At 42.3% G+C, this 23,833-nt stretch overlaps 2 protein-coding genes across 2 annotated transcripts; both read right to left on the bottom strand.

The window, feature by feature from the left end:
* On the bottom strand, nucleotides 1-15,239 carry LOC310878862 (uncharacterized protein; the record flags this gene model as incomplete). Its single annotated transcript, XM_083793279.1, has 8 exons — nucleotides 1-57; nucleotides 3,647-3,817; nucleotides 5,089-5,175; nucleotides 5,628-5,831; nucleotides 6,038-6,181; nucleotides 6,386-6,558; nucleotides 8,449-8,641; nucleotides 14,967-15,239. The coding sequence occupies 8 exons, from the start codon at nucleotides 15,237-15,239 to the stop codon at nucleotides 1-3; spliced, it is 1,302 nt and encodes a 433-aa protein (XP_083649405.1).
* Nucleotides 15,240-22,484: 7,245 nt separating this feature from the next.
* Nucleotides 22,485-23,813, bottom strand: LOC310878861 (NEDD8-activating enzyme E1 catalytic subunit-like; the record flags this gene model as incomplete). Its single annotated transcript, XM_083793278.1, has 1 exon — nucleotides 22,485-23,813. The coding sequence occupies one exon, from the start codon at nucleotides 23,811-23,813 to the stop codon at nucleotides 22,485-22,487; it is 1,329 nt and encodes a 442-aa protein (XP_083649404.1).
* Between the last annotated feature and the right edge of the window lie 20 nt (nucleotides 23,814-23,833).

The following is a 23,833-nucleotide window of genomic DNA, read 5'->3' as shown; positions in this document are numbered from 1 at the left end:
CTAGTACTGGTCTATTGGCGTCTTCTCGTTGTCCTTCTTCCTCTGCTTCCTGCTGCACTGAGGAGAGAGAGAGGGGGAGAGAGAGAGAGAGAGAATTAACACACAAAATTCACACATAACTCACACAAGATTATGAAAACGCAACTCATTTGAAAGCAGATAACATGACCTTTTGTTTTAAAGTGGGTGGGTGTTATCTAGTGGTGGATAAGTTCTGTAATCAAAGTACAATACAAAAGTAATACCATATAAAATCATACATTTGGCATTAAAATACATTTACACGAAGGAGAAAGTAATTTGGTAGTAATTATAAATGGCCTGTTTCAGAATAAAATCAGTCAAAATTGCTCAAACCTTTTCAAAAATAGTATAAAATAGGGCTAAAGTTGTTGATTCTTGTTTTGTATTAATAATCTAAATCTGCAAAGCAATATAGTAATTAACTAAGGCTGGGGCAAGCAAATCTACCATAGAAACAACAACTGGCTACAAGCAGGAGGGGAAACTCATTCTATGAATATGTTTAAAGCATCAATGTGGTGTTTTAATTGAGATTTTATCATAAACCAAAGGTATCTGTATAGTATACTCAGTCCTAGTCCTACAGTACTAACTCCGTTACGAACAAGTTGAAAGCATCACCGCATCGAAGCTCAACGGTTATTTTGACAAGAGACAGGACGATCGAGTTGAGTGATTTCATGTAGTCATATCGACAACAGTCATTTTCAAAAAATAAAAGAAGCTTTAACGGTTCTATTTGACAAGCGACAGAAGGATAGTTGATAGTGATTTCAAACCAACATGCTACGGTCCTGTGGCATATTTGTCATTGTCTAACTGTACACTAGCTAAACACTAGCTATAACCAAAACTCAGCCAACATCATTGACAAGCGACAGGATATTTTCCAACGAGACACCGTTATTTTTCAAATTTAAACATTACTCTAAAAACAAAACGGCTGTAAATGATCCACAACGAGTTCGGTAAGATACAATTTTCATAACACACTTCACGCTACAGTCAAACATTATGCAAAGACAAATCATAAAAATGTCATGTTCCACCACAATTCCGTTAAAACGGCAAAACGGCAAAATCAACTAACCTCTTTCAAACTGGTCGACGATGAACGTCAAAATGAACGTCAAACCACAGAAGAAGTAAGAAGAAGATGAAAGAAAGGACAAACGAAGATGAAAACAATGATCAGTAAGTCTGTGCTGTATCGTCAACGGGTTTCCTGAGGAGCTGATGGGATGCGATTATATCAAACAATGTCTGAGAAGCATCTAACGGTACCTCTGTTAGAACCTCAGTATACACCTGCTTCTCAAGTCCGTCCTGCAACGCCATTGGCCCGCTGCCTATGCTCCTCGCCTTCTGATTGGTCCCGGCTCTGATCACGCACAGTCCACGCAGTGAACGTCCAATCAGCAGCATGCTCCTTCCGCCTGGTCCCGCCTCAGAAATCGTCCGCGGGAAAACTAAACTACTGTACCGGTTCCGTTCCGTCCATACTCTAAGGTTCCGTCCAGTGAGTCCATGAATGATTAGGTAAGCTAACGTTGTTGATTTATTACGAGAATGCTTATGCTACTAACGTATTATAGTTATGATTGTTTGTTAAGCGTTTCTCTAAATTCAGTCACATTATTCACATAATATGTCTCCAGTAAACCGGTTGAAGCTGTATGTTTACTGTACTGTTTTGCCAGGAACTACTTCATGTGGAAGAACACGTACACTGCTCGGTTCTATAGGTGCTGTTAGGTGCACTACTGCACTGCCTGCACAGCTGTATTGAATTATCTGATTATCACAGAAGCTTCAAGCGTTGTCGCGTTCGCTCTGTGGACTCACTGGAGTGGGCTGACATTGAATACCACCACACCACCACCACCACCACCACCAACAACAACAACAACATTGTAATCATCATTTGACTGTTATTTATGAGTGTGTATTTTGTGTTGTTGTCTTGTTGCACTAGTAAATTAAAAAGGGGGGAGTTAGGAGTGTATAGTGTATGTAGGCTACTGTTTAGCCAGGAGCTACTTTATGGCAGAACAATGCAAATCAAGGTTATATAGCAGTCCTGTTTTTATGGAAACAAGCCATAGTGCTTTCTTGGTGTCAAGTAGACAAGTATTACATATGGGTATTACATGCGTTTCGTTTGTAATAAACTGTACTCTTCTGTGCTTTTTTTTTTTTTTACTGCAAACTGTTAATACTCCATAATAATCATTCAATTCAAAAGTGCTCATGGTACCGTCTCGAATGTGATGTGCAGCACCATATGTTGGCTTGTGGTGGTGGACATTTTTGCCACAGACATACAAAATGAGTGGACAATATTACCAGAAACGCATGAATAAATAACCCTGAATGAACATAACAGGACTAACTCTGAGTGTACAAAAGGGGTCCATTTGGTTCCATTCGAAGGGGGTCTTTGCAAATAAAATATTTGAGAACCACTAGTACTAGACTACTAGTCGACTCCTAATGTGCCATAGTGTCATAGTAAATAATTGTCATACATATTCTGAAGAAAACCTGGAGACAGTAAGTGGGTGTTATGATCAAAAATAAGAACATTATGTTGTGTAAAAAATAAAATGCCACGGACATGTCGACGTCTTTGCCACAGAAACATTTGTCCGTATATGGACATGTTGGTGACCACTGCTCATGTGACTCATGTGGGCCCTAACCACTCGGGTATCGGGTCACCCTGACAATTGAATAATTCCTGTTCTGTTTTATCTTTAACTTATAGTGCAAGAGCAAATCCGGCTGCCACTCGTCAGCCCCACCAACCTCCATGATGTGACGGATTGAGAGTCAGCGGAAGCAGATGAGAGTGGACGTGGGGAAAGCATCGCAGGGCTGCCACAGCCCACAGGCTCATCTTTGAAGCCAAGAACCAGGATGCCCTTCCAGTCCTACTACCGAAGAGCAAGTCCACGCTAGTCCATGCAGGTACCCTGCCTCACACATGCATCGCATACATGTTGCAACAACCGATGGTGTAACAATCACCCTGAAATGTCAGAATGTTAATGTTGAAGATGTTTATTTGCAACAAATTCATAATTGACAAATCCAGTGGTACATAAAGTAATACACCAAGGGTTTACTATCCCTATATCTCTCCCTAACAATCAAAACAAATGTATTTTTTTGTAGTGTACTATACATCACATCTTATAATTCAGTAACACATTAAAGAGCCCATGGGTCACACTGATTCGCCTACTATGGTAGATAGCTATTGATAGCTATTTCAACGCGCTATGCTGTTTTCAATGTTTGCAGGGTTCAGGTAATTGTAGGGGAGAGACAAATGGACATTTCTAGACTCGATTTTGAATCCAAGGATTTTCAAATCTTTTCGAAATTCATCCAATCTTTCCAGAGGGATTTTCTCAGAGAAATGTTGCTCAGTGTAGCCCCCTAGTGGTACCTGAGAGGTAGAGAGACAGTGGATTATGGAGAAGAGAAATGGGTCGAAAAAACTGTATAATATAACAAAGAGATGGACAGAGAGAAATCTAACCAAGATGGAGAGAGGGACAGAGATGACAGAGATGTAGAGTTAGACATAATTGGGATGCGTCATTCTAATAATTACATAATCTCTAGGTGTCCTGCTGAGGAGGTAGACTGTTGCGAGGCCGTGAGCCGTGACGTTGACATCTGGTAAGGTAGCGAGGAGAGTATTTTCAGAACACTGACCCTTGGTGGCAGGAGGAGGGGACTGCAGCGACAAGGGAGTGTTGGGCATGAAGCCATAATAGTCAAACTGGATAGGAAAATAAATAAAAATGGGAATTATTTAAATGTAACTGTGTGTGTGCGTGCGTGCATGCGTGCGTGTGCATCAGGGTCATCAATGTGAAACCAGGAACTGATGAGAAGTAGTATACCAGTAGAAAATAGTATCATAGTAGAAATGTTGACCTCTTAGTTAGAAGTTGTGGGTGTAATAATGTACCTGACCATTGTTGACCACGGCGTGCTGTACCGATGCTGTGAAGATCACCATGGTAATGAAGTATGACAGCTCATCAACACAACTGAATGACTTAGGGAAACCTGAGTGATGAGACAGAACAACGTACCATTATATCCATGCAAGCAGGGACGTGCACACATAGACATCAAAGGGGGCTTCAGCCCCTGCCCTTTTACCTGTCTGTAAAACAACTGCCCTTTCTAGACCACAAATGCGGCTTGAGACAAAAATGCAAATGCCACACTCCTTTCCATGCCTTGCCGGAAGGCAGCATTCAGGAGAATTGCTTTTTTTCCGAAGTCTCCTGAGCGTGAACACAGTACAATCACAATACAACACAAGTTCTCAACGCGTCACATCTCGACGCGTTGATTGTGATTGTCATTGTGTGAATATAGGCCACAGTAAGTTATATAGGCCACAGTAAGTTATAAATTAGTCTTGTGTAATGCTAATAATGGTTCCCAAAGTTAAATGATAGTTTGGAACCAAATGGACCCTCATGGTAATGTAACTCTGTGTACAAATGGAACCAAATGGTTTGGTTCCATTTGTACACTCTCAGAGTTAAATTAACATTGATTTTACAATAATAAATTGGGGGACCCAGAGATAGAAATGCCATTAAATGGGGGTCTGTAGACTAATATGCATGTCAAACTAGGGGTCCTCTTATGGGGGTTATATCTTTTCAAATGGGGGTCCGCGGGCTAATTAGTGTCAATTTGGGGGTCCTTGACATGAAAAAGTTTGGGAACCACTGACATACAGTACTCCTAACTTGACAATATCAAATATGTCACCCCTACTAGTACTAAACAAGCAAACAAGAAGAACAAAAAAATGGTGGTGAACCTTTGTTGTCGTCCGCAAGTCGTCCAAACACGAGGATCTCGTTGATCCAGCTCTGAAGTTCAGAATCCCTGATGACAGCATAATGGTCATGATAATAGTAGCTGACCACGCCCTCAACATACCTGCCAGCCAATCACAATGCTGAGTTTAGTGCATTGACTCCAATATTTGGATTTCGCTCTTGATTTTAGATGAATAAATACCTCTGTGAATGTTCCGGTGTCTGAAATGAGCAGCGATCGGGCCAGTGTGTCGATCTCCAGAGTGTAGCGGAAATGAGGAATAAGCAGCTAAAGAGGGAAGAAGATTATGAAATGCAGTACATGAAGAAGTATGAGATATACTGTAAGAAACAGACAGAAAGCTATATTCAGACAGACATTAGTAGACTTTATAGATATATGCACACTGTAGAGAAGCTTGAAGTATAAGTGTCACATGTATAGATTACTGCATGCATTTCACCTCATAGTTATTTTATGCTAAAACACACTGGGTTAAGTGCGTGAGTGCCACACCGTGTATTCTTGTTTTATTGTATTTTGATTTGGTACTCTCTAGTCCTTCACCGTTTGTTTTTGTTACCTCACTTGAAAATAATACACTGAATTCATGTTATCCATCAGCGTTTCTCCATTCACTGGATGTTTTCACAAACCACCTATTATGGACAGAACAATACAAGTGTCATGTTTTATTGTATGTGCACGAGCGCCTTCAACCTTGAGCCACTATACTGTACCTTGTACAGTGGGTGGACTGTGGGGAGGTTCCTCAGCGTGGCCATGGCAAAGACCTCGGATAATAGATGGGTTCGAAGAAAGTGGACGTTTAGTTCATGCTCAGCAAAGTCAGCACCCCGGACAAATATCTTTGCTAATATCCAGTCGTGTTGTGAGTCAGATGGGAGGAATATGGGATTGTCCTCTGAGGGTTCCTGATGTAACTGGAGAGAGACGCAGAGGTGGATTATTACTGCATTACTCAATAGTCCCTGCGACATACTAGCGTCATGTCCAGGGGGTGTACTTGTACATCAAGCTGCCTCACGCTACAGAAACAGGAGATAGGCTCCTGCCCTATGGCCTCATGGCTCGGCAAGGCTACTTACTTACTGCATTACTACTACTACTACTACTACTACTATAGTACCTGTATAGCAATGGGCACTAGTTGGTCTCGAGGAGTCAAGTAGAGCAGTACTAGTGGAGAAGACAGATACTGCTGTTTGCCATTGATGACATTGGGCGTCAGTCCATCCAACCTCTCGTAGTCAACCAGAAAGATGTTACCTCTCTGTTTGGACAATGGACATACATATATGGCCATTTCATTATTCATTCCATACAGTATGTTAATCTGACCCCCCATGCCAAAGCGCCAGCACTCACGAAGCAGTCTGACCTCGCCCCAAAGAGCGAGGTCGGCAGCCCTCAGGGCGTCTTACTGGTTAGTAGTATAGTGGCAGTACTGTAATAGCAATAGAAGTAACTGTATTACCGCAATCTCGTCTTGAAGGCTGACCCCTCTCTGTAGTGAGAGTCGGACCATGTCGTCAGTAACAGGGAAGTTTGGGGGTGTCTGTGAACACCTCCTGATCAACATGGGGTTCACTCCATTCAGAAACTGGTGGCCAAAAAAACAGTCCTCCTTCCAATGTTTCTCTAGGTATTCTGGAAGATAGAATACAGCGTGGAAGGGAGACCTTAGCTTTGTGAAGTTGTTGTTTTAGACTAGAGGGTTTAACCATAAATATAACTTACTACATGCACCAGATTTCTTCTCTGTGAAAACCTGGTGTATTTCATCCATAGAAGACCAGGGATGTTCTTCACATAGGAGTCCCTCTAGACCCAACTCTGCTAGACTGCATGGAGAGAAATACTACTCTACTACTACTGCCTACACTCCTACAGTATCTACCTACTGTAGTGTATACTGATAACCACCAGTGCATCTATCACTGACACTGTTACTAATACTACCACTCCCACCACCAGCACTACAATGTACAATTTAGGCATTTAGCAGACGCTCTTAATGAGTGATTTACAGTAAAGCAAGAATAACATGGTAATACATTGAATACAATAGTCATCAAGAATCATGAGGAAGCTTAACATCTTACACTAAAGCTATGAGTATACACTATAGAGGGCTATGAGTATGTCTACATAAAATGCTATTTAAGTCACATAAGTTGAGCCTTTGCATACGCCTGTAAGGTCGTCGAGGCTAGTGCAAGTGCTACGGCAAGTGCTACGGGCTAAAGCGGTATTCATAGTCTGGATTTTCGGTGGTGTGGTGACCACCAAACTACAACATGACGTCACGAGCGCGGTGAAGAGCAAACCACCGCCACCGCCCCAGCCCTTCTCTCTGTTTTTACTCACCACCGCTCAACGTTATTTCAGCTCCGGTGGTCACCTCACCACCGAAAATCTAGACAATAAATGAGCCTTAAGATGGAGCCTGAAGAGGTGGCTTTTCAGACTACGGCACTACTACTACTGCTACTACTACTACTAGAACGATACCACTATACTTCCATGTGCACCACTTTTACAACTTACGCTTCTCCAACAGTTCAAATCAACTGTGTGGCTTTGATGATGGAGAACTGCACCTCACGAGGAAGAGAAGAAAATCCATTTGTACGTATCGACTCTGGGAGGCCGTCTGCGTAGTTACTCCACCTACAGAGAGACAACATAACCTGCCACAGTTCATGATGTAAGTGTGTGTGTGTGTGTGCGTGTGCACGTGCGTGTGCGCGTGTGCGGATGGAGATGAAATACCTGTAGACTTCACGTCGATATGCTAGCTCATGAATTCTTTGCTGTAGTAGTTCAGGCCTCATGTCCTCAAATATTAACTTGGCTTTAAGAAAAAATATATATATACATGTGATTGAATTAATATTTTACATTTGATGTGCATAATAAGTCTGACAACATCCAGATTTCCCAAGGATGCCAAGTTGCTCACTGTGGCACTTACGGTATGGTAAATCTAACTGGATATTACAAAACATAATCCTATATTAGCATAATTTGTCACCTACCAATCAAATAAATATGAGAGGGCTATGGATTAAGAAGAGTAGAAGGATAAAGGCAGAGAGAGCAATAGGTAGAGAAAAAGATAAACGTGTGATCATTTAAACAGAGTGAGGGAGAGAGACTGGATTATTATGGAAAGAAAGAGGGAGGGAGAGAGAGAGACTGGTTATAATGTAAACAGGAGTGGCATTTGGCTTGTTGGGTTATATTGAAAAAAGCTAGAGAGACACATGGAAACGGCAAGATACACTTGGTTAAAATGAGAAGATACATTTTTCATAAGAGGAGAGGGAGAGAGCTAAATAAAGAGTAAAGCACAAACATAGACCATAACATTATATTCCCACTTGAAGAATTTGAGGGCAATTTAAACGCTTTTTCTTTCCTAGTCAAAGAAGTAGTTTTGTGATTCACATGGAGTAAAAGGAGGAATGAGAGAAAAGTTTTATGGATTTGATTGCATTTCTTTTCTGTATTTCTTTTTTTCATGGTGCCACCAACCTATTGCATCACGCAGGGTGAGCGTGCGGCCGCCGTCGACCAATCGGTGGCAGGGGAAGACCGAGGCCCTGCCCTCTGGTGTTGTCACCTTGACCTTGGAGCAGTACCAGGCAGTGATGGACGGAGGCGTGTCCAACGAGACAAAGAGAAGGACACCCAGGCTGTGTGGACAAGTCACCTCCCACTCCTCTACCTGGGAGAGGGGGGAGAGCCACGGGGGGAAAAGGCAAGTTTGTGTCGTTACGAGAGAATTAAAAATATTTCACGTAGATTTTTCTGTTGGTGGTGGTATTAACTGCAGCACCTTGTGTCACATACGGTAACTCAAGTGATTATAACCAGTGGTTCCCAAAGTGGGTTCCGGGGCCCCCCAGGGGTCCTTGAGGGAGTTCCAGGGGGTCCCCAGCTAAATGATAGTTAGGAACCAAATGGACCCTTATGGGTCTGTAACTCTGAGAGTGTACAAATTTGTATACTCAGAGTTACTCATTAACATTGATTTTACAATATAAATCGGGAGTCCCAGAGATAGAAATGCCATTAAATGAAATTAACCAGGTTGAGAATCACTGCTAGAGCCGTAAAAATCTTCTGGGTACCTGGCATATCTTTTCAAATGGGGGTCCATGGGCTGATTAGTATCAATTTGGGGGTCCTTGACGTGAAAAAATGTGGGAACCACTGATTATACAAACTATGCTGTCATGGATTTGTTATCATTATTTGAAGTTTGCGAAATTAATGAACATTTCTTGCTGTTAGCTAGAACATAACCAGTAGAGTAGTAATGATTTATAACTTTGTATCGCACATAACGTGGAACTCACCGTTTCTTCTGCTTTAAATGGTGAGCAACAGCAGGTATTTGTCACGGCTCTGCAGAACTGTATATAATGCTCAGACAGTTAATACAAATGTACAATTCAGGTTTTAAACAAAATGCTCTCATCCAGAGCGACTTGCAGTACTACAAACAGCATTGTTCAAGTGAGTGCACAAGCAAGAACTAAAGTTCTCAAACTCTGCCCGAACCCGACCAGGCCCGACCAAGCCCGACCCGACGTTTTCGGGCCGGGCCGGGCCCAAAGATTATGCTAATTAGTCAGGCCGGGCCGAGCCTCGGGCTTGGTGATTTTCCGCAATTTTGTTCTTTTTTCTTTATTTTTTTAAAAGAGTGTTATTATAATAAAAATAGCAATTTAGTGCTGCTTTTTTTTCCCTCTCTTTTTTTTCTGTCGGGCTTTTGTCGGGCTTAACATTATGGTGATTTTTAGGGTCGGTCCGAGCCTCGGGCCGACCCAGTTAGGGTAGGGTCGGGCCGGGCCACAATTTTTGGGCCCGTTGAGAACTTTAGCAAGAACCATGCTGCAAAGTAAAAAGGTCAACAAAAAAGTAAATAGTTATTTCAGACACAAAGACAGTAAGTTGATAAGTAAGGGTGATACAGTCCTGAACAAAAGTGATATCGATCCAAACCAGCCAGGGGTGCACAAATCTTTTCAGCAATGAACCAGACATATTGATTAGCTCAGTTACAACAATACGTGATAATTGTTTGACTGTGTGACAACACCCATGTTTTTAAAAAGCTAAGAAATGGGATAAACCATTTGTGTACTAAGCTAAAATGATTATTTATATTTATTATTATTATTATTATGCAGGCAAACTAATGTTTTGGTAAAGTTTTTCAAGGCACACTGTTCATAAAAGTACAAAATGAAATGCAATGCACTTGATGTAGAACTACTTAATTATGCATTAATACAGTATGATAATATTAATAATACTATTGCTCCTCTATACTATTACTACAGCTGCCATTATCACTATTACCACCAATCACTATCACTGATAGTAGTAGTCTAGTTTATTATTATTACTAAACCCAAGGCAGACATGCATACCCATACCACTTACTGACCAGTCAGCCAGTCTAACTTTATTACTGGAGCCCCTAGTTCCAGTTAATTGGATGTAGGTATGGTGTGTGAATAAATCTCGCTGGTAAACCTGGACGCTGTATTTGACCACCATGACAGCTGACAGAGAAAATAAATAATATAAATATAAATTGTACACACACACAAACAATTTAAATTTTAAGGTGCAGGCAGCCTGCACCAACATCTCTTGTTCTACATCTCTCTACATCCATGATCTTCCCACAAAATGTCATGAAAATCCATCCCTGAATTCAATCCAAGTGAGTCTGCTGTCTCTCCTCTCTCTGTCCTTGGAGTCCTGTTTCTTTTCTACACTGTCCTATCAGAAAGATAAAAGAAACAAACACACATACAAGAAGACAGGACTGATAACCCATGCCACGCACTGCTGTGGGCAAGGTGATAAAGTTAATTTGTATTACCATTAAATTAAGTTTTATAAATAAGGTGTCCAGGTGGCATAGAGGCCATCCACCAATGCAGAGGGAGAGGGTTCACTGCCGATGTGTATCTAGATGTAGGAAATTAAATTACACAAGATCACATCATGACACAGTCGGGCAACAAATCTCTTTTATAGTGTCTCTCCAGATTTGTACTGTAAGTGAGTATTTAGGAGAAAAAAAGGACTCTTAACTTAACGATTAAAGGAAAACAATATTTTGGTACACAGGCCTTCATCGGGTTATCAGGTTATCAACAGACCTCATAAACAATGAAGCCACACACTCTACAGCAGCGCATAAATACAATACACTATCCCATCCAACAGATTCATCACTTCACTTGCCGGCCTTTTCCTCAAAAACAATGTCTTTGATTTTGAACAGACCATATGAAAACAAATGTGTATGTTCTCTGCTAGGATGACAAGTTGAACCCATACAGATCATAATATACTGTAGTACAGTAGGTTGATAATAATGATGTGCAAATGCGGTATAATGATATGTTCTGGTCGGGGTCTTTTCTTAGGATGAACTTTCCAGTTAAATTACATTCTGCTCAACACATGCTCAACAGTGTGACTTCAAACCTCATGTTGTAGCGACTACTTCTTCCCATCAAATCAAATAGTAGTAGTGCTATGAGGCTGAGCTGTCGGCAGGAACTGTATGACGCGTTTCCAATCAAATCCAGAAAGGTTCTTATTGTAGTTTTAGATTTATTGACAAATAAACAAGGTCCAAGAATGTACTGAAAAATGTTGATAAATGAAAACGTACTCTGTTGGTATAAACGATCAAAAGATAAACGGATAAACGGTCAACAGAAAATATTGAGCCTAGAGCTCACCCCCATTCTCTCACTGAATGCCACTGCCCAGACACACAGCTGACATAAGTAAAATGATTAGCAGACACACAACAGGAGCTCATCAACCAGGTAAGGGCTGTGGCACATCGAAAACCCAAGCGTGGGGAAAAAAATAAACAAATAGAATAAACAAACAAAATGTATATTTTGGCTCCTACAATACCGGCCCCTAATTATTAAATAACAAATAATAATTATACAATCATGAATGGCAATCAAATCGATTTTTTTTCTTCTTTTAAACGCAAAGTCTTCTTTCTCCTTTCTTCAAGATGTGTATGTATAGTTCATAGTGAGTGTAGTGAATCAGTGTAGTGTGCAAGGGGCAAAAAAGGGGCAAAAGTCAGCGGTAAAGGGGAAAAGGTGAAATCCAAAGTCAATTTTCTTCCGCCTCCTGTAGCAGGCAGATTTTGGTGATGGGTCTGTTCAAAAATCCAGTCTTGGTTTTAATTCGAACTTGGCGTACGAGTCCTCTTCTGTCCAGAATGGTCTCCACAATCTTTCCAGTTAGCCAGGAGTTTCGAGGCGCTGTGTCATCCAATATGATCACGAGGTCCCCTGGTGTAAAGTTGCGTCTGATGTTAGACCATTTTTGTCTCTCCTGTAACTGCGGAAGATATTCTTTGACCCATCTTTTCCAAAATAAATCCGACATATATTGAACTTGCCTCCACCTGCGGCGAGCATATATGTCATTCTTCTGAAACTGTCCTGGTGGCATGGAAAGTGCAGTCTTCAGAAGCAAAAGGTGGTTCGGGGTAAGTGCTTCAAGGTCATTTAGATCTGTAGAAGCCTTGGTGATCGGTCGGCTGTTGAGGATAGCTTCAACTTCACACAGAATGGTGTGCAGACTTTCCTCATCAAGATTTTGCACATTAAGTGTAGAATTGAGCACTTTTCTCACCGATCTGATCAGTCTTTCCCATACACCTCCATGGTGTGAGCCAGCAGGGGGATTGAAGATCCAATTGATTCCTTTTTGGAGCATTGCATTGTGAATCTGGGCTTGATTCCAGCCTTGAATCGCCTCCTTTAACTCACGCTGTGCTCCCACAAAATTAGTCCCATTGTCACTTCTTAATTCTTTCACTTGACCTCGTCTTGCTGTAAAACGACGAAGTGCATTTATGAAAGAGTCTGTCTCAAGTGATGATGCCACTTCAATATGAATCGCTCTTACAGCCAAACATGTAAATATGACACCATAGCGTTTCACAATACTCCTTCCACGTTTCACTCCAAAGGGTCCAAAATAATCGACTCCCACGTATGTGAATGGAGGTTCATCAGGAGAGATTCTGTCAATAGGCAGGTCTGCCATCTGCTGTTGTCCTGGAGTAGCATTGATGCGGCGGCAAACAACACATTTTGACATGATTCTCCTGATTGCGACAGTGGCACCAGGAATCCAATATTTCTGGCGTAGTCTGGATAACATGTGGTTGCGACCACCATGTCCCACCTGTTTGTGAATATGTGTAAGAATCAGATTTGAAATATGAAGCTCTTTGGCCAGTATGACAGGATGTTTCATTTCTTCTGGCATTGCTGCTCTGTCAAGTCGCCCTCCAACTCTTAACACTTCGTTATCCAAAACGGGATTTAGTTTATGAATGTGACTTGACCTCTTAACATTCATTCCTTTTTTCAGATTTGAGATTTCATCTGCAAATCTCTTCTTCTGGCAGAAGCAGATTAAGGTCATCTCAGCAGTAGCCAGTTCTTCAATAGTGAGACTTTGCCATTTCTGGTTTTCATGTTTTCTTGTCTCCTTCTGTGCAGATCGCAGATCTCTTTGTGTGATGTTATCTTTGTGCAGCTCAGTGGCTTGTTTTCTTTTTCTGATACGGCTGAGAAGCAGTCCTTTAAATCTGAGCATCCATGCTGCAGCCTTCTTCAAACGAGTCCAGGATGAGAAGTGATGAATGAAGCGTGTTGTTGCATCCACTTCTTCAGATGTTATCTGAGCAGCATTTACAGTCATGCTTCTTACTTCAGTGTCCTTGGCTGAGATTTCTTCCAAACTGTCAGGATTCTGAGGCCACTCTTCCTGGGGATGAAGAAGAAACTGAGGACCGGACACCCATGTGGTTTTCTTCAGAAAGGATTTAACTGTCAAGCCTCTCGAAGCCATGTCTGCTGGGTTGTTAACAGAGTTGACATATCTCCACTGGTGTGCATGTGAGACTTTGACAATTGTCGCAACTCTATTTGCCACAAAGGTTCGAAATCTTGCTGTCTTGTTGTTGATGTACTTGAGCACAGATGTGCTGTCGGTCCAAAATACAGAGTCTGCCAGTTCCATCTGCAGCTCTTTTCTCATTAGTGTGTCCATTTTGCTTGCCATGGTAGCAGCAGTCAACTCCATTCTAGGGATAGTAGCTGGTTTTAAAGGAGCTACTCTTGCTTTCCCCAGCACAAAACTACAGTGTACCTGGCCACGGTTATTGTACAGTAGAAGGTACGTGACAGTTCCATAACCGTCTTCACACGCATCGGCGAAATGATGCAGTTGAGCAGATGTCACTGTTCCAAAGCTTGTGGGTTTGAAGCATCTGTCAACTTTGAAATCTTCCAATAGATGAAGATCTTGAATCCAATTCATCCATTCCTCTGTAATAGAATCTGGAATTGCATCATCCCAACCAATCTTTTTCCTACACAACTTTTGCAGGATCTTCTTGGCAGTTAAGACTACCGGAGCCAACATTCCTAGGGGATCATATACAGAACTGACTGCAGAGAGGATTCCCCTTCTTGTGAGAGGTCTGTTTTTCAAGATGATTTTAAACTTGAATACATCTGATTGGACGCACCATGTACTCCTAACACTCTTTCCACAGGTAAATCATCATGATCTAAATCAAGATTCTTCATTTCCTTTGCTCTTTCGGTTTCAGGTATGCCGTTCAAGACTTGACGACTGTTACTCATCCACTTGGTAAGTATAAAGCCTCCCTTGAAACAGATTGCTCGTAGTTCATGATACAGAGCTATTGCATTTTCCTCTGTAGCTGTTGATGCCATACAGTCATCGACGTAAAAGTTGTTCATGATGGTATTTACAGCCTGAGCACTGAACTGGTTGACGTTGTCCTCAGCACATTTCCTAAGGGAAAAGTTTGCACAGCTAGGCGAGGAAGTTGCTCCAAATAAATGTACAGTCATTCTGTATTCCATCATGTTCTGACTGTAGTCTCCATCTGGCCACCAGAGGAATCGTAACAAGTCACGATCTTCAGTTGGTACTTTCACCTGGTGGAACATTGCTTCTATATCAGCAGCGATGACAACAGGCTCTTTACGGAATCTGGCCAAGACTCCAATTAATGAACTGGTCAGGTCTGGCCCCTGTAAGAGCTGAGAGTTCAGTGAAACTCCTCGAAACGTAGCTCCACAGTCGAACACCACTCTGAGCTTTTTCTTTTGTGGATGTAGAACGCCGTGGTGTGGTAGATACCATTTTCCTCCATCACTGCGTCCCAAGACGTTGTCTGGTACTTTCTCGGCGTAACCTTTAGATATCATATCAGACATGAACTTGGTGTATTCAGAATGAAAAGAAGAATCTTTCTTGAACCTTTTCTTCAAGTTCAGTGTGCGTTGTTCAGCCACGCTTCGGTTGTCAGGCATGAATATCTCCTTTTGCTTTAACGGCAATGCAATGCAATAATGCCCATTGACAAGCTTAGCCGATGTTGAGACTGAATTCAAGAACTGCTGGTCTTCTCTTGAGTGTTCTTGATCGTCTCTGCTGCACTCTGGAAAGTCTGTCTTGAATTGTTGTTCCCATAGTTGATCAAGTTTCACAACTGATATCCGGTTGGCACTTATAACTGACTGGTCTTGTGCATAGTCAGTCTTTCCATCTAATGGCCCATTAACTGTCCAACCAAGCATGGTTTTTACAGCGTACGGTCCATCTCCCACACTCCGGATGACATCAATAGGTTCCAGTGCCTTGGGTACATCTGAGCCAATCAGCAGCTCCACCTCAGAGTCAAGTTCAGGTAGGTGAATATTCCTCAAATGAGGCCACTGATTGATGTCATTTTGCTGTGGTATGTTTCTTTTGTTCACAGGCATAGTCCTCTGCGTATACATGCCTGGAAGAATACAAAATTCATTGCTGTTCAATCCAGCCACTTCTAGGCCTGAAACGATTTGCGTTTCAATAACCTTCTTTTGTCCCATAGTTCTCAACAATATGTTGGATTTTCTTCCATGAAGGTTTAGTTTAGCCATGAGCCTCTCTGTGCAAAACGATGCCGTGCTACCTGGGTCGAGGAATGCATATGTATGTACTGTCGTGTTCCCTTTCCTGGCCTTTACCTGAACCGGCACGATCGCAAGTTTGCATTTATCTTCACCGGCCCCAGTTAGACCACTTGTCAGCACGGAAGCTACTGCTTTTTCTTTAGTCTCCTTCATTTCAACTGAGTCTTTGTTCCATTCCTTCGTTCTTTGGTAGATATGCAGCATTTTGGGGTGCCTTAAGCCGCAAATGCTGCAATTGAGTCTCTTTCTACATGTAGCACTGACATGTCCTTTACACATACATCCAAAACAAATTCCGTTTTCTTTTAGAAATGTGAATTTCTCATTATGTGCCCTCTTCTCAAGCTCTGGGCACAGTTCTAGAGCATGTTCACCCTGGCAGAATAAACATCTCTTCATCACAAAACGACCTTCCTTTTCCTTCTCTTTTGCAGCCGTCACTGTGGTTGCAAAATTACTTCCCTTTGTTTTGTGAAGAGGTTGTGACCTGGACCTTCTTGTGTCTTTGCTTTCTGGAGTGTCTTTGATGTCACCAAAAATGGGATCCGTTACAATCTTGACTTGTTTCTCTAGAAAAATGACAATGTCTTTGAAACTTGCTCTTCTGCCGTGGTTCTCCTGGAAATCACATACCACAGATCGCCATTTATCTCTCAAACGGTAAGGCAGCTTCTTTATAATGGTCAACAAATTAGATGGCATATCCAGCTCGTGCATGTAGTCAACGTCCTCCATTGCATTAGAACATCCTCGTAGGAAGAGAGTATACGCTTGCAGAGCTTTAGTGTCATCGGCTTTGATTGACAGCCATGAAAGAGCCTTCTCCACATAGGCTGTAGAGATCTTATGCTCATTGCCGAAGTGCTCTTTCAGTAGAGCTTTAGCCTTCCTGTAACCTCTGTCCGACACCATATGAAGACAACTCCTCACCAGTTCCCTGGGTTGTCCTTGGGTGTATTGTTCCAGATAGTAGAGACAATCTGTCGGATTTGGGTTTTTGGTTTCAATGCTGTGTTCAAAGGATTTTATGAATGTGTGATATTGAAGTGGGTCACCATCAAAAACATGAATCTCCTTCTTCGGCATAGAAGACAGACATTGATGTTGAATGAGTAAAGCTGTGAGTTCATTTTGCTTCTCCATGACAGAATATATATTATTGCCCTGTTCAACTGTACCTCTGGGGCCCATTTGGCTTTCCACGGGTGCTGCGGTTGTGCGAGATCGTACAGCCTGATTTACAGCTCTGCCTGTGGCAGTGCCCGCTGGCGCCGATGCCCCAACAGCTCTCTCTGTAGTTGTATTTGCTGTCAGTGAGTGGAGCGGAGCCACAGCGCCACCTGTTGTTATAGGTGCTGGTGCCTGCCTGCCAACAGTGGGTTGTGAGGGCACATGAACTTGATCTTGAGTGGGTTGTAAATGTGTTGTGTAAACGGCAGCCTGCTTTGCCTTCTCAAAATAAGACATCATTCCATCTGTCACATAAGATTGAATAGTAACACCAGATCTCTTTGAGCCTAAAACCTTCATTTTTGCCACATTAGCAGCCATGTTCGTTTCCAGCTCCAGATTTTCCTTTTGTCTTCTCAGGTGCTCCATTTGCTCCTCTAGGGCATGTCTATTCTGGATCATTTTTTGATGAACAATGAGAGCAGCCATTTCTGCCTCCGCTTTCAAACGTGCGGATTCTGTACTTGAAGCTTTAGAACCCTTTGTTTTCTTGGTTATGTTTGACACACTGTCACCAGGTTGGATTGTTTCCTGTAAGTCAGCTGACTCTGTTGCCTGTTGTGACTGAGTTACATGTTGTGATTGTGTGTGCCTTTGAGCATTAGTGGGTAGCAATTTGTCCTGCTGCCCATCAGTCATTTCCACAGTTTCCACCTCCTGTCCAACAGGTATTTCAATATGTTGTGCATGTCCAACATTAATTTCCACATGAACAGATTCAGTAACTGGCTCGGCTTCAGTTACTGATTGTGCAGGAATTGATTCATTCACAATAATCGTTTCATGAATTGGCATTTCAACCATTGGCATTTCATTCATTGGCATTTCAATCATATCAAACCACAGTTTTACATCATCCCTGAAATCTGAATGGTGCTTTATGACACGTGAAAACCACAAATTTTGATTTTCCAGCTCCTCCTCCTCCTGTGGAATCAAGACAATTACTGAATTATGTGCTGCTTTTGCATTTTCATACATTTCATTCAGTTTCTCCATTGTGCTTTGCACATCCCTTACATTTGCATCATTTTTCATGAGCCCTTTTATTTCCTTTGTGAGCTCTTGCATTTGTTTCACATAAGATTTACGGTCTTTCTGATCCTTTTCAATTTTATTTGACAGCGCTTTGGCCGTGAGCTTGACCGTCCTCCTCCGTGACTCCTCCTCCATTTGATCCTCCAGATCCATTTCGTTTGTGCCTGTACTTGTAACGTTTGTGTCACTCATTTTGACATTTCCATCCAATATACAAGAAAGAATTCACGGCAAGCAACCACAGTGAAACGAGCAGCCGTGACCCCAGTCAATTGCGTCAATCCAGCGCAGCAGCGCGCACACAACACCAGCCAATTCAATCAATAGTCCCCAATGGACCAGCGGCAGCACTTCTTCCAACTGTGTTCAATTCAACCAAATACACAGAAGGAATTGGCGTGCTAATACAATTGTATCTCACCGCTAATGGCTGTGATGCGCTGTTGCGTGTTCAAACATTTTCACCGCTGCGGCGGTTCATCTCGCTCCAATCCGAGTCACTGAGGCGCCGCTCAAAGTTCAACTGTTGCTGCGATGTTCTCCATGTTCCAATGTTTCCTTCCAGATCTTATTTTCTGTTGACAATGTTGTAGCGACTACTTCTTCCCATCAAATCAAATAGTAGTAGTGCTATGAGGCTGAGCTGTCGGCAGGAACTGTATGACGCGTTTCCAATCAAATCCAGAAAGGTTCTTATTGTAGTTTTAGATTTATTGACAAATAAACAAGGTCCAAGAATGTACTGAAAAATGTTGATAAATGAAAACGTACTCTGTTGGTATAAACGATCAAAAGATAAACGGATAAACGGTCAACAGAAAATATTGAGCCTAGAGCTCACCCCCATTCTCTCACTGAATGCCACTGCCCAGACACACAGCTGACATAAGTAAAATGATTAGCAGACACACAACAGGAGCTCATCAACCAGGTAAGGGCTGTGGCACATCGAAAACCCAAGCGTGGGAAAAAAATAAACAAATAGAATAAACAAACAAAATGTATATTTTGGCTCCTACACCTCAGTCACACTACTGTATCAGTGGTTCCCAAACTATTTCATGTCAAGGACCCCTCAAATTGATACTAATTAGCCCGCAGACTCCAATTTGAAAAGATATTCCAGGACCAGTGATTCTCAACCCGTTTAATTTCAAGGACCCCCAGTTTGACATGCATTAGTCTAATGGGGGTCTAATGCATGCAGATATTTGATGGCATTTCTATCTCTGGGAGCCCAATTTATATTGCCACTGTTAATTTAAAGGTATATTCAGTGATTTCACTTAATTAAAATATCACTTTTTTGTTTTGTTGTGATAATCCTCCCTACTATAGAGTGTGCTGGCCATATAAGGAGTTCCTCCCTGTCCCCAGTTAACCCCTGACTCTCTATCCTGATTGGACGAAAGGCTGGGTCCCACAGCCAAAAATGAAACCTAAGGTTTTTTGAGTGAAATCACTGAATATACCTTTAACTCTGAGAGTGTACAAATGGAACCAAAACATTTGGTTCCATTTGTACACTCTCTGAGTTACAGACCCAATTTGGTTCCCAATTTGGTTCTCTAATTGAGCTAGGTACCCCCTGGAACTCCCTCAGGGACCCCTAGGGGTCCCCGGACCCCACTTTGGGAACCACTGCACTATATGGAGTCTTCCACAGAGTGACACAGCAGGAGGATAAAACACTCACCACAACCATTTTCCGGAAAAAGACCGTTCACTGTTCACCCCTTTCATGCTCATATACCACCCCACAAGCTCTAGAGACATCCTCTCCATTGGCCAATTATTGCACCTTAGAAGGTTATGTTCCAGCAGGAAGGAATTTATAGTCAAAGCACAAGATATTCCGGTTCACTGCGGTCCAAGGAACGTGGTCCATTATTATGGTCTTTGATCCATGCACTGCATACGCCCTGTTGCTAGGCCTGTCACAATTATCGCATAATCGCCTGATTGCAATTATCTTTGCATTTCTTTTCCTTCATAAAATAAATAAATAAATAATGGATGAAATTAAGAGAAATAATAGTCCAGAAACAGTTGAAATGGTTGAGCGACATAATGTATGAGGACTGGGATGTGTTTGATGACTAGATAGTAACTATAGTTCATATAATCTTTTTTATTTTAGATATTTTTGGGGCTATTTTTATTGATAGTCCACAGTGAAAAGAGACAGGAAACAGGGAGAGAGTCGGGGAGGTAATGCAGCAATAAGGTCCACTGGGCTATAGGATCGAACCAGGGACTCGCTGTCAGGCATCAGAGCTTATGTGTGGTTGTAAGAAATAGTAAAACGTTCACAACTTAGATTGTAGTTGTGAGCTTGTAGATTAGCTATGTTGGGCCAAACAAAATGACATTAGAGACAAATGAGCAGAAGTACAGTGTAGTTTTTCTCAGTATAGAAGGAGTGTAAGTGCCTAACCACTCGACTGTCTGTCTAGGAAGGAATCGACAAAGACCATGATGTGCCTGATGAAAGTTGAAATAATATGGTTATGGATCATTCCTCATCTCTGATTTTATGGAATAGATAGATTTGCAATGTTTGTTTAGAGCACTAGTTTGCCAGCCAAGTCTATGGACTTTAATGTTTGTTTAGGGCACTAAATGACGACGTAAGATGTCATTTGGCCGATATAAATACGAGTGTGATTTTTACCCATAGGTGTGTGGGGGAGGCACAGACGGGACTAGTTTTTTTTAAGATTCGTTTTTGGGGGTTTTATGACATTATTTTTAGGACAGTAGACTGAAAGGAAATGGGGAGAGAGAGACAGGGAGTGACATACAGCGAAGGTCAGCATTTTCAGCCTGGGTGCCTGGACCGCTACGCCAGCGGCCCCGGCCAATCATTATAACTTTTTAAGATATTTTTGGGGGCCTTTTCTGCCTTTATTGATAGATTTGAGTGCATCAAGTATACATTTTATAACTACAGTACAGTCAAGACATTTTCATTTCACAAGTCACACGTAGGCAAAAGGTCTGAAAAAGATTTGATGTAAGGTCCTTGCAGACTGTTTTCAGGCGATTTTCAGACAAAACGCACCAGTCTGCAAGGACCTTAAGAGCTGTTTAAATGAGCAGTCGTGCAGATATGAATTTAGTATTCTTCAACATAAGAACTCTCGTTATTAACTCCGCCGGGCCAAAGGCAATTAGGTGTGGGACGATTCACGTACCTCCCGATTCAATACGATATCGATACCTAGGGCACCAATTTGATTTATATTGCGATCCCTAATTATATTATGAGTCTGCGAATTCTACGATTGTTGCGATTCGATATTAGGTTTTTGTGTTTTTCTTTCCACAAGTTACTCCGCTTTTCTTTATACTAGAACATTTTAAAACATAGTGTAACGACCCTGCGAAAGACCCGGCCGTAAATTGCTCCTCCAAGGGAGCTAGCTCTCTTGGCGTAGCTTGTTGCTTGCCTTGTCTACCGAGTTGGAGATCGGGGTTCGACTCCAGCTCAGGGCGCTAAACGTTACAATATAAACAATATAAACCATGAAAGGTTGAATCTTACACTTCAATGCAGCCAGATAACGTCAGTCTTTCTGGAAAACAAATAAAAATCTGTACAGTATATACAGTATCTAATCATTCATGTAACTTGCATACGTTTCCTGTTCACCAAATCCCTGCCGAGAACAAGCTTAGAGCACGTCACAACCTGACACATTGTGGGCTTGTAAATCTGCCGTTTTTGCCAAATGTTCACCCCCATTCTGTCGACTGCTTCTCTCTTTTCTTCACTCCCCACTCCTTGCCTTCCTTATGTGCAGTCTTTATTCTCGCCAACCTCTTTTCAATGTTTGCCTGCCCATTGTTGTCTGGGTCCTCTCCTGTGCACGTGTGTGTGTGTGGCTATTCTCACAAACCACCGAAACATCAGCACCAAATGTCTTGTGCACGCTACTAGTAGAAGAAAGTAAACTTTTACTTAATGGAAGTCAATGACATTTGCATCCGTTACCATATTTTGAATCATACTGTACATTATAGATGCATCATAGAAAGATACATCATAGGTGACTGACATCATAGGCTGGCCACAAGAAGTCTGAGATCTGCATACGTCGTTCCTATGTGGTTCTCAAGATTGTGTCTGATTGTGTTCCTTCCATTTAAAATCAAAAGTCCAGTGTAGTGTTTAAAGAAACTAAAAGACAGACAGTCAGGCAGTCCCCAGAATGGTAAGGCTGATTAATCCTGTTTAAATCGAAGTGTGAAGAGCATGGTCTGAGGTGTGGTCACATCAGCTACAGCCAACTCCTGTCCATCTGTCAGGCCCAACTCCCCCAGCGTTTTAGACAGATTTGGTCGTGTCATCTGCTCGATTGAAACCACAGCCTGCAAATATAATGTTTTCATCTTTCCTTCCACTGCTGCTCTTATAGAGGGGGATTTCATTTGTAGGGAGGGGTCCTCAGTCAGGTAATCAAGGACGTCCTGCAGCTTGGAAGATGAAGAGAACTTCCTCAAGTCCAGAGGTACCTGGCTACAGGCTGAGCACGTCTTATTTCGTTCAAAGTCGTACGTGTTGGTGTACAGGCCGTCAGCTAAATTTAAGTACATGTAGTTGTTGAGATACTTGTAGGCACGTGACGCTATTTTGAATACCTCTGTTGTACAAGCAGCTGCAATGACTGCATTTGTGGACGCCACAGCTGGAATTATCCTCTTCACAACACCCTGGGTGAGTCTGTAGGTGACTCCTGTGATACTGAACTCTGCTGCCCTCTCCAGACTCTTCTGGTACACCCACTGGATGTGCTCTGGGTCATCTCCGTCCAGTACCACGCCATCTTCAAACGGTTTCTCTTTGGGCCACAGCAGCATGCGAACATACTCAACACAATGTTCTGGCAACCGCGGCATAGAGGCAATCGTGCACATGGGGAAGTTGATCTGAGGTGGGTACAAGTACAGGTTGCAGTCAATGCAGGGACTCTTGCCAGGCAAAATTACTTTGACATTGCCTTTAAAGCCTTCAGTCCCTCCATCAACGAAAGGAATGATGGAACTTTCATCCAGGACGCCATCCTCATAATTCAGCAGTGACAGCAGCATACCATTTATCCACCTCCTAGCGACTATAGAGTCTAGTCCGCAGACAATGATATGGAATTGTTCGTAAAATGTCTCATCAAAATCTTGGATTTTCTTAAAATGGGGGACCACACAACAGCCAGGAATTCGACTGTTAATAAACTCAGCTGCTACGTCTGCCTTGGGTCGACCAACATCCTTGGGCCGGAAGAGAAACTGTCTGTTGAGGTTGGAGACATCAATGGTGTCCATGTCAACCACGTGGATCTTACGAAAGCCTGACAAAGCCAGGTCTTTGAGAAGCTCACATCCAAGGCCGCCAGCACCAATGACTAGGACTTCGCAGATATTTGATATAAACTGCAGTAACTCTGTGCTGGCTTCAAAGTCGGGATGGGCGAATGGTCCAGATCTCTCTAGGAACTTTCTGATGTGGTTCCATCTTCCCTCCCATGCGCCCTGATCTCCAGTGTCTACCATCATTGGCTCAAAACCATGGTTTT

This window comes from Protomyctophum parallelum (assembly GCF_964188405.1).
Source record: "Protomyctophum parallelum genome assembly, chromosome: 21".
Classification (NCBI taxonomy): Eukaryota; Metazoa; Chordata; class Actinopteri; order Myctophiformes; family Myctophidae; genus Protomyctophum; species Protomyctophum parallelum.
The sequence above is the reverse complement of the archived record's forward strand: the minus strand, read 5'-3'. Positions and strand labels throughout refer to the sequence as shown.